Here is a 16,780-nt window from a genome sequence, read left to right as displayed (position 1 = left end):
GGGTCCTTAATGATGGACGTCACCTCCCTGAAGATGACCTGGATACTCTGCAGGCTAGTGTCCATGACAGGGCTGGATAACTTTACAACTCTCTGCAGTTTACTTCAATCCTGTGCAGTAGCCCCCCTTCCCCATAATGCAGCCAGTTAAAATGCTTTCGACAGTACACCAGTAGAAATTTGCAAGTGGTTTTTGGTAACATACCAAATCTCCTCAAACTCCTAATGAAACGTAGCCACTGTCTTGCCTTTTTCATAGCTGCATCAACATGTTGGGTCCAGGTTAGGTCCTCAGAGATACTGACATCCAGGAACTTGAAATTGCTCCCTTTCTCCACTTCTGATCCCTCTGTGATGATAGTTGTGTGTGTTCCCTCGTCTGACCCTTTCTGAAATCCACAGCCAGTTCTTTGGTCTTACTGATGTTGAGTGCAAGCTTGTTGCTGAGATACCACTCGACTAGTTGATATGTCTCGCTCCTGTATGCCCTCTTGTCACCATCTGAGATTCTGCCAACGATGGTTGTATCGTCAGCAAATTTATAGATGGCATTTGGGCTGTGCCTAGCCGCACAGTTACGGGTGTAGAGAGAGTAGAGCAGCGGGCTAAGCACACACCCCTGAGGTGTGCCAGTGTTGATTGTCAGCACAGAGATGTTACTTCCAACCTGCACAGATTGTGAACTTCTAGTTAGGAAGGCGTGGATCCCGTTGCAGAGGGAGGTACAGAGGCCCAGGTTCTGGAGCTTTTCAATCAGAATTGTAGGAACGATGTTGGAATCCATGTTCGTTGTATACTCTTTCATAATAACCCTCAATTTCCCCACTGGTCAGATATCTCGCTACCTGAGCCTTAAATGTGATCAAGGACTGTGGCAAGGAATTCTGAAAACACACAACCAGCACTGAAGAAACGAAATCCTTCCTCATCTCAGTCTCAAGTGGGTGCATCCATTTCCCCCCACAGTGCCCTCTTTTCTGAGATCTCTGTATTTACCCTGTGTAATCCACACACACACTGTATGTTTCTCAGTAGGGAAATTCTGTAGATGCAGAACATCTGAAAAATAAACCTGTAGATGACGACGATATGAAATGATGGGCTCAGTTTTAAAAACAAAATAAATTTTATTCATAATAAAAAAGCTTACAAGAATAAACAGTTCACTGCCTTTTCATTCTTTTCACACATGGTCATACTGTTCGGTTACATTCATACATATTAATAGTTCTGCTGCCACTCATGTAGCACCCTAGGGTGGTGTTCTATCTACTACGATAATTGAGGAGCTTTCTCCCCCCCACAGCCCGTCCCTCTCCAGTAGAAGAACCCGACATTGTGGTTTCAGTGCGTCCCTCAGCACGTACTCCTGCAGCCGAGAATGTGCCAGTCGGCAGCATTCTCCCACGGACATCTCCAAGTGCTGGTAGACCATCAGATGCTCTTTGGTCGGCCCAAAATTTTTGATGTTTGCCTCTGTGTGCATCCCCGGGAACAGCCCGTAGATCAGGGAGTCTTCTGTCATGCAGCTGCTGGGGGTGAAATGGCGCCACAGACTCTTTCATCTTTCTCCGCACCCTCAGTCAGCAAAGAGGTGACGTACCTCAGCAACGATGGGCTCATTGCTCAGTCCAGAAGCCGGCAGCATTCCTGACTGGGGGCGAAGAGTTACTGCCAAGTCCCCAGCTCACAGCAGTGGCAGCTGGTACACAGAAGCTTGTGGACTTGGGGCAGGAATAGACTGTCGACTGTTCTACCGTTCAACAGGATCACGAATTGACGTTAATCGACTCCAGCTACCCACAGCAACTTCCCACCCCTGGCTTATTAATTAGCTATGTACCTCTGGGAAATAAGAACAGCTAATAACTATAACTAAATAGCATTAAATAAAGAAGAATGCAGCAACTATTGAAATGGTATTAATTGTAACTACCTGGCATAAAGGAGGCAACACACACAAAATGCTAGAGGAACTCAGCAGGCCAGGCAGCATCTACGGAAGAGTGTTTTGGGCAGAGACCCTTCATCAAGTGAGTCCTGTTTACTCTTTTTCATAGATGCTGCCTGGCCTGCTGAGTTCCTCCAGCATTTTGTGTGTGTTGCTCGGATTTCCAGCATCTGCAGACTTTCTCTTGTTCAACGTAAAGGAAGTGTTGATTTGAAAGTGATTATCCCCTGGGAAATAGGGGTACGGCGAAACACCATGGTCTCAGTTGTTGTGTCATGTGAAGCTCTGGGGTGCAGCTTACCTCCTGGGAGACCACACATCCAGAAAGTGTTGTCAGTCAGAATCGCTGGAGTCCCAGTGTGCAGAACCCAAGCAGCAGCTGGAGTTCTACAGTGCACCTAGCAAGCTGAGAGCTACATGACCAGTGTGTAGGTAGGGGTAGTATGGGTGACCATTAGACCAGGAGTGTACAAAGATTCCCCGAGCTCATTTCATCGGAGCCGGGGTTGTGGGTTCACAGTAACTGTCGAGAAATTAGCCTCAGCCAAACTAGAACTGTCACACTGATGGAGAGTTGAATATCGCCAAACCCCAGCGACATCAGCAGTCACTCCTCCCATGCCAACAGTAACAAGGTGGCCAATGCTGGAACTCATGCAACATCAACTGAACCAAAATTGTATTGCCTCTGATTAGTCTGATTAAGGATGGTCAATTGCCAAGGGAATGTTGCAACGGTCAGCACCACAGTTTATTGAAAATTGTACTTTGCTTCTCGTTCCATTTGGATGGACTTCAGTTACACTCTGTCAGGTTAAAGGAAGAGAGCAGTCACAATGTGCTGATGTGAACCTTCCTTGGTTTCTTTGGATTTACTTGGCATACGAGGATCATCAGATTCCACCAGGCTTGGTTGACTTGCTTGAGCTACTGGGATTGGTGGGTTTGCTGGGATTGGTGGGATTACTTGAGCTACTGAGATTGGTGGGTTTGCTGGGATTGGTGGGATTACTTGAGCTGCTGGGATTGGTGGAGCTGCTTGAGCCACTGGGATTGGTGGAGTTGCTTGAGCTGCTGGGATTGGTGGAGTTGCTTGAGCTGCTGGGATTGGTGGTACTCAAGCTGCTGGGATTGGTGGGTTTACTTGAGCTGCTTGGATTGGTGGGATCGGCAGGGTTGGTGGGATTACTTGGGCTGCTGGGATCAGCAAGTTTGGTGGGATTAGTAGGATTAGGATTTGTGGGATTGGGATTACTCCAGCTGCTGGGATCTGTAAAATTGCTTGGGCTGGTGGCTTCAGTGGGCATGGTGGGATGGGCAAAGGTGTTGTCATCGATAGGCTTGCTGGACCTTCTAGAACTACTGATGCTGGGATTGGCTGATGCCGCAATGGATTCCATGATACTTCTATTCAGATCAGGGAGGAAGTCCATGATGGACTGCCGCTTGATACTTGAACGATCTTTCTCAGCCTCCCCTTCCTCAGTATATTGTTCATCTTCAGTGTTACGGTAGTGAGAAGTGGTGTGGACAGACAAGACTGGGGTCACAGGGAACGGTGATAAGTCTGAGACGTGGTAAATCTGAAACAAAGTACAATGATAATTGGTCACTATTTTAGATATAGGCAATTATATCAATTAGCTTTATACATCAAAAATTCCATTATTGAGTCATGTAGTACAGGAAAGGCCCATCATGGCCGTGATGATCATTGGGTACCCATCTGTTCTAATCCCACTGAAAAGCATGTTGTCACTGGCCTTCTGCACCTTGGTGATTCAGCTGCATGTCGAGAAGCCTTGTTAAATGTGGCGAGTGTCTCTGCCTTCAGCACTCTCCGAACTCCAAGCACTCGGCGAAGAAATTCCTCCGGTTATTCCAGATGGGAGTGCGTCACAGCAACGCATCAGCCGTGCTCCAGAACACAACAGCTGCAGCACGTCGTCTCCTACAAACAGAGTGGGGAAGTGCAAGAGCCCTGAGAGGGAAGTGAGTTACTAACCACACCGATGAATTGCTTCCCAAGCTTCCCTTCCGGACCTGCTCATGGAACTCGTAGCGGAAGGGGAGGAAAGAAAGCTGGAGAAGACATTCAGAAGGCTCTCAGAGAAGTTGGACGACTGACTGTGCAGTGGGTCTGGTGACTCTGGTTCAACACTTATCACCAGGTACAGGAGAACCCTGAAAGATCTATAATTATATTATGAGCAAACGGGGTAACTCGGGAGAGAATAGGTTCCTTAATGATCAGTGTGGAGCTACAGAAGATGGGTCAGGTCATGAGTGAATAGCTTTCTATATTTACCTTGGAGGTCAGGGAGGTCAGTGAGTCCAGGGGAGAGACAGTAATATCGTGAAACATTTAGACGTTATGAAAGGAATAAAGAATTGAAGAGACACACATAAAAGTTGTTGGTGAACGCAGCAGGCCAGGCAGCATCTCTAGGAAGAGGTGCAGTCGATGTTTCAGGCCGAGACCCTTCGTCAGGACTAACTAAAGGAAGAGCTAGTAAGAGATTTGAAAGTTGGAGGGGGAGGGGGAGATCCAAAATGATAGGAGAAGACAGGAGGGGGAGGGATGGAGCCGAGAGCTGGACAGGTGATAGGCAAAAGGGATACGAGAGGATCATGGGACAGGAGGTCCAGGAAGAAAGACAAGGGGGGGGGGACCCAGAGGATGGGTAAGGGACAGAGGGAGAAAAAGGAGAGTGAGAGAAAGAATGTGTGTATAAAAATAAGTAACAGATGGGGTACGAGGGGGAGGTGGGGCATTAGCGGAAGTTAGAGAAGTCGATGTTCATGCCATCAGGTTGGAGGCTACCCAGATGGAATATAAGGTGTTGTTCCTCCAACCTGAGTGTGGCTTCATCTTTACAGTAGAGGAGGCCATGGATAGACATGTCAGAATGGGAATCAGATGTGGAATTAAAATGTGTGGCCACCGGGAGATCCTGCTTTCTCTGGCGGACAGAGAGTAGGTGTTCAGCAAAGCGGTCTCCCAGTCTGTGTCGGGTCTCGCCAATATATAAAAGGCCACATCGGGAGCACCGGACGCAGTATATCACCCCAGCCGACTCACAGGTGAAGTGTTGCCTCACCTGGAAGGACTGTTTGGGGCCCTGAATGGTGGTAAGGGAGGAAGTGTAAGGGCATGTGTAGCACTTGTTCCGCTTACACGGATAAGTGCCAGGAGGGAGATCAGTGGGGAGGGATGGGGGGGACGAATGGACAAGGGAGTCACATAGGGAGCGATCCCTGCGGAATGCGGGGGGGGGGGAGGGAAAGATGTCGCGTAGGGAGCGATCCCTGCGGAATGCAGAAAGAATTGAAGGGTCTCAGTCCAAAAGGTCAACTGTTTATTCCTTTCCACAGATGCTGCCTGACCTGCTGAGTTCCTCCATCATTCTGTGTGTGTTACTTCGACTTTCCAGCACCTGCAGAACCTTTTGTGTTGATGACATTAAGAAAGAAGAAGTGCTGGATGTCTTAAGGTGTATAAAGGCGGATAAATCCCAGAGACCTGACCAAGTGCACCCTCAGGTGCGTGGGAGGGAAGAGATCTCTGGCAACTTGGCTGGAGATTTATTTGATCTCCCCTAGCCATGTGCGAGACACCAGAAGACAGGAGCTGACTAATGTCATCCTCTCCTTCCTGGCACTTTTCTTGTGCACTTTTCTCTGGACCTTCTCGAGAGTCAACAAATCTTTACTGCAGCTCAAAATTGCTCACAGACTGGTGTCGGTACTATCACTGTTTGCCATTTACATTAATAATGCAGATATGAATGTAAGAGAAATGATTTGCAAGTTTACAGATTTCATGAAGATTGGTTGTTGTAGTTGATTGTGAAGACGAGAGGCTCAGTTTACAGGAAAATATTGATCAGTTGTTAAAATGAGCAGAACAGAACAGATGGAATTTAATCCTGATAAGTACAAGGGAGGACCAATAAGTGCAGGACATACACGGTGAACTGCAGGACTCTCAGAAGTATCAAGGAACAGAGGGAGCTTGGGATACAAGTCTAAAGATCCCTGAAGGTGGGGGGTGCAGGTGGATAAAGTATGTGAAATGTTTCACTCAATCTGCTGGAGTTAAAATATAAAAGCTGGAAGTTTATGGAAAACTTTGTTAAAGATTGGTTAGGCCACAGTATGTGTGTTCATGCTGTGTGACATTCTGTCTGTTATACCACAGGAAGGACTGCACTGGAGAAAGTCTCAAGCCTGCTATGGGCGGATGAAGCATGTAGTTTTGCGAAACTGGAGTGGCTGGTCTTGTTTTCCTTGGGTGAGGGGGAGAGATTTGGAGGAGAAGTCTAAGGAGGAACATATTTACTAAAAGAGAGGCTGGGATCAGGAACCTGAGAGCCTGAGGAAGCAGAGAGTCTCAGTGCATTTAAGAGGTATCTAGTTCAACAGTGGTCAGTTACACTGGACAATAAAGATCAGTTCGTGAATACTTTTGTATGGATCTTATGGATTTTTGGCTGCTGATTGTGAAGATCACCACAATATTTCCCTATCTCACACACACCGAAGTTTGAAATTGTCCATATTTGTCATTTCAATTCATAATCCAAGTCAGAATAACCGATGCCATAATTAAGGAAGGGATTTTTGTTGGTCCACAAATCAAACAGGTCATCAATGACAGGCAATTCCAAGAACTTGTAGAGGGACTGGAGAAAATTGTATGGAATGCATTGAAGGGTGCTGCTGAGATTTTTCTTGGCAACTACAGAGCACCAAGCTACATTCAGCCGGTTGACAACATGCTTCAAGGATACAAAACTATAAAGTACATGTCACTAAAGATTCATTTTCTTCATTCCCATTTAGACTTCCACCTTGCAAATCTTGGCACTGTCAGTGCTGAGCATGGTGAAAGGTCTCACCAGGACATTGTTGTCGTGGAGAAACAGTATCAGGGCAACTGGAATCCATCAATGCTGGCTGATTATTGTTGGACATTTAAGTGAGAAGCTTCATATACTGAGTACAAATGAAAATAATCAACAGAACATTTTTAGCTTAGTTGAGCTGAGCAAAGCATCAGCACCATTATGCAATTAATCACATTATATTCAATAAAAATTAGTTTTTCTCCAAATTCCTATGCAATACATGTAGCCTTAAACTATATTTGAGTCGAAGTGGTCTACAAAAAACAAAATGAAATCTGAGGAAGCAACACTTTTGAAAAAACTTGTTGACCGCTGTGTGGTCCAAGTGCTGGGAAATGGGACTTATTTAGTTAGGTACTTGATCGTTGGTATGGGTATGCGAGTGGGGGGAGGGGGTTGCTGAAGAGCCTGTTTCTGTGCTGTATCACTCAACTATATCTCAATTTCATCTCTCCAGGACTAACATAATCTATAGGTCACATCAGCCTCCCTCTACTTCCTGAATACGTGTTGCCTGGAAGATGAAGTTTCTAATGTTCCATGTAGTTGAGCCAGGCAGCCAGAAATTCCATCTGTAGAATCCTAACCAGTTGCTTATCTTTATTCCAAACTATGACTTAAAGCTCACCCACCTCCACCTCCAGAATGTTCAGCATCTCTCGATGACCAGAACTTGTATGAAGCGTTTTACCAACTACTGAAGCTCCTGCATCCCTACTTTATCTATCTCTGAAGTTTTCTGCTTCTAGCCCCAAGTTTAGGAAGGTTGCTAGGAATGGGGAATTGGGATTGAGGAGATCAGAGCTACTGGACTTCAGGGAAATTGGGGAACACAGTAAATAAGGGAAGAGGAAATGGGATTGGCAGGTAGGGATGTAGGGATTGGGAAGATGGGGGTTGAGTAGGAGAACGGTTACTAGGGACAACGGGAAAGGACTGGGAAGTGTGAAAAACAAACTCAAACGGGATTCAGCAAAGGGACAGAGGGAAAAGGGATATAGAAAGTGAAAGAGTTCGGGGACAGTAGATGTAGGGTTTGAGGGTTGGGAAAGGCGTGAGAACAGGAGTCTGTGAATGGAGATGCTATTCATGGGTTTTAGGATGGGATGTGATTGGGAGGGGGAAAGGGTGACATTTGGGGAAGGGGAGATGAGAGACCAGATGGAAAGATAGGGAAAGAAAGGCAGGAACTGGTCAACATAACTACAGATGGAAGACAGTGGGAGATGAATGTTTTATTGTTTATTGGAAAGATACCATCTCTGGCCACTGACATGGTAAGTGTGGATAATGTCTGGGAGAGGGGCAGACTTTTTCCTCCTCAAGCTTCTCTTTGATTCCTAGTGCAGTTTTATTAATTTATTTTGTTACTTACACTTGAAACTCCTAACACGTTGTGGCTGAATTCATTGGGGAAAGCTTTGGCAAGAGCCAGAAGCCTGGCATGATTGTAATACTGAAAGAAAAAGGGTAAATACACAGTTTAAATGAATTGGGGAAAATAGCCCTCTCATTCCTCCTTCCATTCACACATCATTTCACCCCTTCCATTCATGTCTGCCCACTCCCCCAATCACCCTTCCCTCTCCCCCACTCTATTCACTCCTCATTCTAAGCATTCATACCATTCTTCCCTTTTGACACACTCCTCACATCATCATCATGTGCTGTGTTGTAAGACGGAGGTGACTGGTCTTTGACCATGATTGCTCTTGGCAAATTTTCTACTAAGGTAGTGGACACCTTCTGGGCAGTGTCTTTACAAGACAGATGACCCCAACCATTATCAATACTCTTCAGAGATGGCCTGCCTGGTGTCAATGGTCACATAACCAGGACTTGTGATGTGCACCAGCTGCTCATATGACCATCCACCACCTGCTCTCATGGCTTCACGTGACCCTGATCAGGGGGGCTAAGCAGGTGCTACACCTTGCCCAAGGGTGACCGGTGGACTAGCGGAGGGAAGGAGCACCTTACATCTCCTCTAGTAGATAAGTACCTCCACCCTGTCACTCCTCTCTACAAACCTTAAATCAGTAAGTTTCAAAATGATTATGAAAGGGGACGGGAATAGTCCAAAAACTAACTGTCTGAACTGAGCAAAGCTCAATTTCAAAATCATGAGATGGTATCCAGACATTGTAAACCAGGAGTGATTTCTTGTTGGAAAATTTACCTCCAAAAGTCCTGTAAAGGTAAAGTAGTGAGAGCTGTAGGCCAACATGTTCTCACAAGACTGAAGGGTAAGAACAGCAAGTTTACAGACTGGACTCTGGATTAAAGGATCTTGAGGATTTGATACAGAAATATATGGTACTGTAGGTCCAGAGAACTGAAAGTAGGGAGAGGCCCTTCAAGAAGATAGAGAGTGCAAGGGAGTTTGAAAAAATTATGAGGGCAAAGAGGGTTGATGAAATATCACTGACAGATACAATCCTGAAGCATTTCATGTATTGTAACGCAGAGGATACAAAAGCCCAACAGCATGTACCACCAGGCTCAAGGACAGCTCGGTCCCACCGTTATATGACTACTGAATGGCCAACTAGTACAATAATGCGAACACTCGACCTTCCTCTTCAACTGAATCCTCAATTCCTAACTGGAAGACCAAAGTCTGTGCGGATTGGAAATAACATGTCCACCTCGCTGATAATCAACACTGGTAAACCACATGGATGTATGCTTAGCCCACTGTTCGACTTTCTCTACATCCATGACCATGTGGCTAGGCAAAGCTCAAATGCCATCTATAAATTTGCTGAGGACACAACTATTGTTGGCAGAATTTCAGGTGGTGACAAGAGGGCATACAGGTGCGAGATACATCAGCTCATTGAGTGGTGTGTCAGCAATAACTTTGCACTCACTGTCAGTAAGACCAAAGAACTGATTGTGGACTTCAGAAAGGGTAAGATGAGGGAACACGAACCAATCCCCATCAAGGGATCAGAAGTAGAGAGAGTGAGCAATTTCAAGTTCCTGGGTATCAATATCTCTGAGGATCTATCCTGGGCCCAACATATTGATGCAGCTACAAAGAAGGCACAACAGCAGCTATATTTCATTAGGAACATAGAACAGTACTGCACAGGAACAGGCCATTCGGCCCACAATGTTGTACTGAACCAGCTAAAAAGCAAATCAAAAACAACCAAACACTAATCCCTCTTACCTACACCATGTCCTTCCATCTTCCTTACATCTATGCGCCTATCCAAACATCTCTTAAAAGCCTCTAATGTATTTGCCTCTATCACCATTCCAGGCATCCACCACTCTCTGAGTAAAAAACTCACCCCTCACATCCCCCTTGAACCTACTCCCTCACACCTTCAATGCATGCCCTCTGGTATTAGACACTTTAGTTTGAGGAGATTTGGTATGTCACTAAAGACACCCACAGCTTTCCACAGAAGCACTATGGAGAGCATTCTAATTGGCTGCATCTGGTATGGGGGGTGTTGTTGTGGGTCTGCTGCACAGGTTGAAATAAGCTGCAGAGCATTGTGAACCTAGCTCCATCATGGGTGCTAGCCTCTGTAGGGTATTCAGGACATATTCTCATTCAGGCGCCTCCATCATTCAGGTCTCCCATCACCCAGGACATGCCCTATTCTCATTGCTACCATCAGAAAGGAGGTATATACTTACTGTAATTCACTTCTTTCCCCTCTATTATTACATACTGCATTGCACTGCTGCCACAAAGACAACAAGTATCATCATATATGCCAGTGATATTAAACCTGATTCTGATGATCTGCCCCATCACGACCTTACACCTTATTCTTGCTGATGCACTATCAATTACTCCAAAAGACTGGAAGTAGAGTAACTACTGAAAGGCTTTTATTAACAGTAAAATGGATCCCCGTCCATGCTGTATGTCTGTCCTGGACTGTGGGAGCAGCAGTGACACAATTGCCTTTATTCAGGGGTCTGTGGGGGGAGCCACAGGAGCAGTCAGCAGAGGGGCGTGTCCAGACAGGTAACCCACTTACAACCTATATACATGGTTCACCACAGTTGCCTGCACTACACTTTCTCTCTTGTAACACTTTATTCTGCATTCTGTTATTGCTTTCCCTTGTATTATCTCAGTGCACTGTTATGATGAATTAGGAATGTCCCACAGAGCAAAGTTTTTCACTGTATCTCGGTGTATGTGACAATAATAAACCAACAATTGATACCAATAATTAGCAACGATTTGTTGGTGGTAGATCTTGTCTGACTAATTTAATTGAGTTGCCTTTGATGAGGTAGCTAAATGTATTGACGAAAGTAATGCGGTTGATGTGTGTTACAGACATCACTGAAGCCTTTGACAAGGTCCCACATGATGATTAGTCTAAAACAGGGGTTCCCAACCCTTTTTCATGCCATGAACCCCTACCATTAACCGAGGGGACCGTTGGGAACCCCTGGTCTGAAAGGTTAGAGCTCATGGGATCCAATACCTCAAAACTGGTTCAGTATAGGAGATAGGATGGTGGTGTAAGTGTTTAAGCAGTTCGAGTTCATAGGACTAGATGTTTCAATCCCTTTGATAAGCAGATCCTAACTCGGGTCATAGCATAGAGATCTTGAGGTGGGGCTTGGTGGGTGGCAGATGCTTCCCAGGGGTCATCAGGTGGGCACTCCCTTTCTTAGATGCTTCATTGGTTTAAGACCAGAAGACAAGACCATAAGACAAAGGAGCAGAAGTCGGCCATTCGGCCCATCGAGTCTACTCTGCCATTTTAAGTCCACTACATCTCCAGAGGGCTCAACTGTGCAAGCCGGCATTCCAGATGCACACCCCCTTCACATCTGGCCACCCATGGGTCATTTTAGGGCCCAGTGGCCGTCACTCCTCTTCATCCATAACCAGCGGCTGCTTCGCTCGGCTACCTCCGAGAGTTCTCTTATAGCTTACCGCTGGCCCTAGCCTCGGGCTCCCAATCCCTTCAGCCATCTGACCATGGAAGGAGCCACAAATACTCTGCACAAGAACTGATTGCTGCTCATAGGATCCCCTATTTTCATTGTTTATATTAATGAGTTTGATGTCAATTGAGGTGCTATGATTAATAAGTTTGTGGATGATTAGTTTTGTTGTTGATAGTGAGGGAAATATCAGGTTATAGAATGATGTAGATCAGCTGGTAAATTGGACAGAACAATGGCAGAAGGAATTGTCCCTGACAGGTGTAAGATGATAATTTTGGCAGGGTCAGATAAGGTAGGGCAGGGCAAAAATCAAAAAGGGCCACTTTTCAACATAATTGTATAAGGGCCAGTAAAAGCAAGCCTGAAGGCTTTGTGTGTCAATGCAAGGAGCATTCATAACAAGGTGGATGAATTGAATGTGCAGATAGTTATTAATGAATATGATATAGTTGGGATCATGGAGACATGGCTCCAGGGTGACCAAGGATGGGAACTCAACATTCAGGGATATTCAATATTCAGGAGGGATAGACATGAAAGAAAAGGAGGTGGGGTGGGGTGGCGTTGCTGGTTAAAGAGGAGATTAACGCAATAGAAAGGAAGGACATTAGCCGGGAAGATGTGGAATCGATATGGGTAGAGCTGCATAACACTAAGGGGCAGAAAACGCTGGTGGGAGTTGTGTACAGGCCACCTAACAGTAGTGGCGAGGTTGGGGATGGCATTAAACAGGAAATTAGAAATGTGTGCAGTAAAGGAACAGCAATTATAATGGGTGACTTCAATCTACATATAGATTGGGTGAACCAAATTGGTAAGGGTGCTGAGGAAGAGGATTTCTTGGAATGTATGCGAGATGGTTTTCTGAACCAACATGTTGAGGAACCAGCTAGAGAGCAGGCTATTCTAGACTGGGTTTTGAGCAATGAGGAAGGGTTAGTTAGCAATCTTGTCGTGTGAGGCCCCCTGGGTGAGAGTGACCATAATATGGTGGAATTCTTCATTAAGATGGAGAGTGACATAGTTAATTCAGTAACAAAGGTTCTGAACTTAAAGAAGGGTAACTTTGAAGGTATGAGACGTGAATTAGCTAAGATAGACTGGCAAATGATACTTAAAGGGTTGATGGTGGATATGCAATGGCAAGCATTTAAAGATCGCATGGATGAACTACAACGATTGTTCATCCCAGTCTGGCAAAAGAATAAACCAGGGAAGGTCGTGCACCCATGGCTGAGGAGGGAAATGAGGGATAGTATCAATTCCAAAGAAGAAATATACAAATTAACCAGAAAAAGCAGCACACCTGAGGACTGGGAGAAATTCAGAGTCCAGCAGAGGAGGACAAAGGGTTTAATTAGGAAAGGGAAAAAAGATTATGAGAGAAAGCTGGCAGGGAACATAAAAACTGACTGTAAAAGCTTTTATAGATATGTGAAAAGAAAAAGATTGGTTACAACAAATGTAGGTCCCTTACAGTCAGAAACAGGTGAATTGATTATGGGGAACAAGGACATGGCAGACCATTTGAATAACTACTTTGGTTCTGTCTTCACTAAGGAGGACATAAATAATCTTCCGGAAATAGTAGGGGATCGAGGGTCTAGTGAGATGGAGGAACTGAGGGAAATACATGTTAGTAGGGAAGTGGTGTTAGGTAAATTGAAGGGATTAAAGGCAGATAAATCCCCAGGGCCAGATGGTCTGCATCCCAGAATGCTTAAGGAAGTGGCCCAAGAAATAGTGGATGCATTAGTGATAATTTTTCAAAACTCTTTAGATTCTGGATTAGTTCCTGAGGATTGGAGGGTGGGTAATGTAACCCCGCTTTTTGAAAAAGGAGGGAGAGAGAAACCGGGGAATTATACACCGGTTAGCCTGACATCGGTGGTGGGGAAAATGCTAGAGTCAGTTATCAAAGATGTGATAACAGCACATTTGGAAAGCGGTGAAATCATCGGACAAAGTCAGCATGGATTTGTGAAAGGAAAATCATGTCTGACGAATCTCAAAGAATTTTTTGAGGATGTAACTAGTAGAGTGGATAGGAGAGAACCAGTGGATGTGGTATATTTGGATTTTTAAAAGGCTTTTGACAAGGTCCTACACAGGAGATTAGTGTGCAAACTTAAAGCACACGGTATTGGGGGTATGGTGTTGATGTGGATAGAGAATTGGTTGGCAGACAAGAAGCAAAGAGTGGGAATAAATGGGACCTTTTCAGAATGGCAGGCAGTAACTAGTGGGGTACCTCAAGGCTCAGTGCTGGGACCCCAGTTGTTCACAATATATATTAATGACTTAGACGAGGGAATTAAATGCAGCATCTCCAAGTTTGTGGATGACACAAAGCTGGGCGGCAGTGTTAGCTGTGAGGAGGATGCAGGGTGACTTGGATAGGTTAGGTGAGTGGGCAAATTCATGGCAGATGCAATTTGATGTGGATAAATGTGAGGTTATCCACTTTGGTGGCAAGAACAGGAAAACAGATTATTATCTGAATGGTGGCCGATTAGGAAAAGAGGAGGTGCAATGAGACCTGGGTGTCATTGTACACCAGTCATTGAAAGTGGGTATGCAGGTACAGCGGGCGGTGAAAAAGGCAAATGGTATGCTGGCATTCATAGCAAGAGGATTCGAGGACAGGAGCAGGGAGGTACTACTGCAGTTGTACAAGGCCTTGGTGAGACCACATCTGGAGTATTGTGTGCAATTTTGGTCCCCTAATCTGAGGAAAGACATTCTTGCCATAGAGGGAGTACAAAGAAGGTTCACCAGATTGATTCCTGGGATGGCAGGACTCTCATATGATGAAAAACTGGATCGACTAGGCTTGTACTCTCTGGAATTTAGAAGATTGAGCAGGGATCTGATTGAAACGTATAAAATGCTAAAGGGATTGGACAGGCTAGATGCAGGAAGATTGTTCCCGATGTTGGGGAAGTCTAGAACGAGGGGTCACAGTTTGAGGATAAAGGGGAAGCCTTTTAGGACCGAGATTAGGAAAAACTTCTTCACACTGAGAGTGGTGAATCTGTGGAATTCTCTGCCACAGGAAACAGTTGAGGCCAGTTCAGTGGCTATATTTAAGAGGGAGTTAGATATGGCCCTTGTGGCTAAAGGAATCAGGGGGTATGGTGAGAAGGCAGCTACAGGGTTCTGAGTTGGATGATCAGCCATGATCGTACTGAATGGCGGTGCAGGCTCGAAGGGCCGAATGGTCTACTCCTGCACCTATTTTCTATGTTTCTATGTTTTTATATATCATGAATGGAAGGTTTCTAGTGAGGACTGAGGAACAGCAGGTTGTTGGTGTACAAGTCCAGAGATCCCAGCAAGGGCAGTGAAGCTTGCATAGAGTATGAGAGAGAAGTCTTCATAAAACATTGGTTAAACCACACTTGGACTCCATTGAGCTCGTGGCACAGACGCAGTAGCTTTGTAAGTCCGTAGGGATGGTTTTAGGAACAGAGAGGGGAGTTAGAGGTCGGGTTAGGATTTAGGGACAGGGATGTGAGGGAAGTTAGAGGTCAGGTTTGGATTTAGGAACAGGGATGTGGGGGGAGTTAGAGGTCTGGTTAGGATTTAGGGACAGGGATGTGGGGGAGTTAGAGGTCGGGTGAGGATTTAGGGACAGGGATGTGGGGGAAGTTAGAGGTCGGGTTAGGATTTAGGGACAGGGATGTGGGGGAAGTTAGAGGTCGGGTGAGGATTTAGGGACAGGGATGTGGGGGAAGTTAGAGGTCGGGTTAGGATTTAGGGACAGGGATGTGGGGGAGTTAGAGGTCGGGTTCAGGTTTAGGGACAGGGATGTGGGGGAAGTTAGAGGTCGGGTTAGGATTTAGGGACAGGGATGTGGGGGAGTTAGAGGTCGGGTTCAGGTTTAGGGACAGGGATGTGGGGGAAGTTAGAGGTCTGGTTAGGATTTAGGGACAGGGATGTGGGGGAAGTTAGAGGTCGGGTTCAGGTTTAGGGACAGGGATGTGGGGGAAGTTAGAGGTCGGGTTAGAATTTAGGGACAGGGATGTGGGGGAAGTTAGAGGTCTGGTTAGGATTTAGAGACAGGGACGTGGGGGAAGTTAGAGGTCTGGTTAGGATTTAGGGACAGGGATGTGGGGGAAGTTAGAGGTCAGGTTCAGGTTTAGGGACAGGGATGTGGGGAAGTTAGAGGTCAGGTTCAGGTTTAGGGACAGGGATGTGGGGAAGTTAGAGGTCGGGTTAGGATTCAGGGACAGGGATGTGGGGGAAGTTCGAGGCTGGGTTCAGGTTTAGGGTTAGGATTGTGGAGGTTAGGTCTCCATGCTGCGGCTGAAGTCCAGCGCCATGGACAGGTGACGAAGGACATTTGGAGTCCAGGCCTCAGCTCTGCCTTTGAAGGCCGGTGACATGAACGCGGACGTCCGTGAATGTCAGGTAGTCCCAGGTCGTTGGGTCCTGGGAGTGGATGTTTGTGCAAGCAGGAGGCACAAGGGCAGGTCAGACAGTGAGCCCAGAGTTCGAGCCGGAAACTCCTCAGCCTGGAGAACTAGAGTTGGAATATTGTCCATGTATGTGGGTAGGAGGGAGGAAATGGGCCTGTTTTGCTTTTGTTGTTTAGTTGTTTGTTGTGTTTTGTTTTGTTTTTTCTTGTTCTGTTTTGTTCTGCCAAGTATTGTGGGATCCTTGGGTGTGTTGGCTTGTAATGCAAATGATCCTTTTTACTGTACATGTGATGTACACATCTGAATCTGAGTATTGTGCACGATTCTGATCACTGCATTATGTGATTGTACTGGAGTGGGTGCTGAGGAGATTTACCGGGATGCTGCCTGGGATCAAGCAGCTCAGTTTTGAGGACAGACTGGATTTTTTTTCCCTGAAGTGAAAGGGGCACCTGATAGCGGGGCATAAATATGGTAGACTGTAAACATGGGAGGTTCTGCAGATGCTGGAAATCTAGAGTAACGCAGACAAAATGCTGGAGGAACTCAGCAGCTCAGGCA

General features: G+C 45.9%; 1 protein-coding gene across 1 annotated transcript in view; it reads right to left on the bottom strand.

The window, feature by feature from the left end:
- Window positions 1-2,727: 2,727 nt before the first annotated feature.
- The window catches only part of LOC134353511 (glycogen [starch] synthase, muscle-like), a 92,821-nt gene continuing 78,768 nt past the window's right edge, over window positions 2,728-16,780 (bottom strand). The window contains exons 15-16 of the mRNA XM_063061509.1: window positions 8,236-8,316; window positions 2,728-3,533 (exon numbers count right to left, since the gene is read on the bottom strand). Of these exons, the coding sequence (XP_062917579.1) occupies window positions 2,844-3,533; window positions 8,236-8,316 (771 nt within the window). The 3' untranslated portion in view covers window positions 2,728-2,843. The remainder of the gene's footprint in view (window positions 3,534-8,235; window positions 8,317-16,780) is intronic.

This window comes from Mobula hypostoma, chromosome 11, assembly GCF_963921235.1.
Source record: "Mobula hypostoma chromosome 11, sMobHyp1.1, whole genome shotgun sequence".
Lineage (NCBI taxonomy): Eukaryota > Metazoa > Chordata > Chondrichthyes > Myliobatiformes > Myliobatidae > Mobula > Mobula hypostoma.
This window is presented reverse-complemented; position numbering and strand designations above follow the sequence as displayed.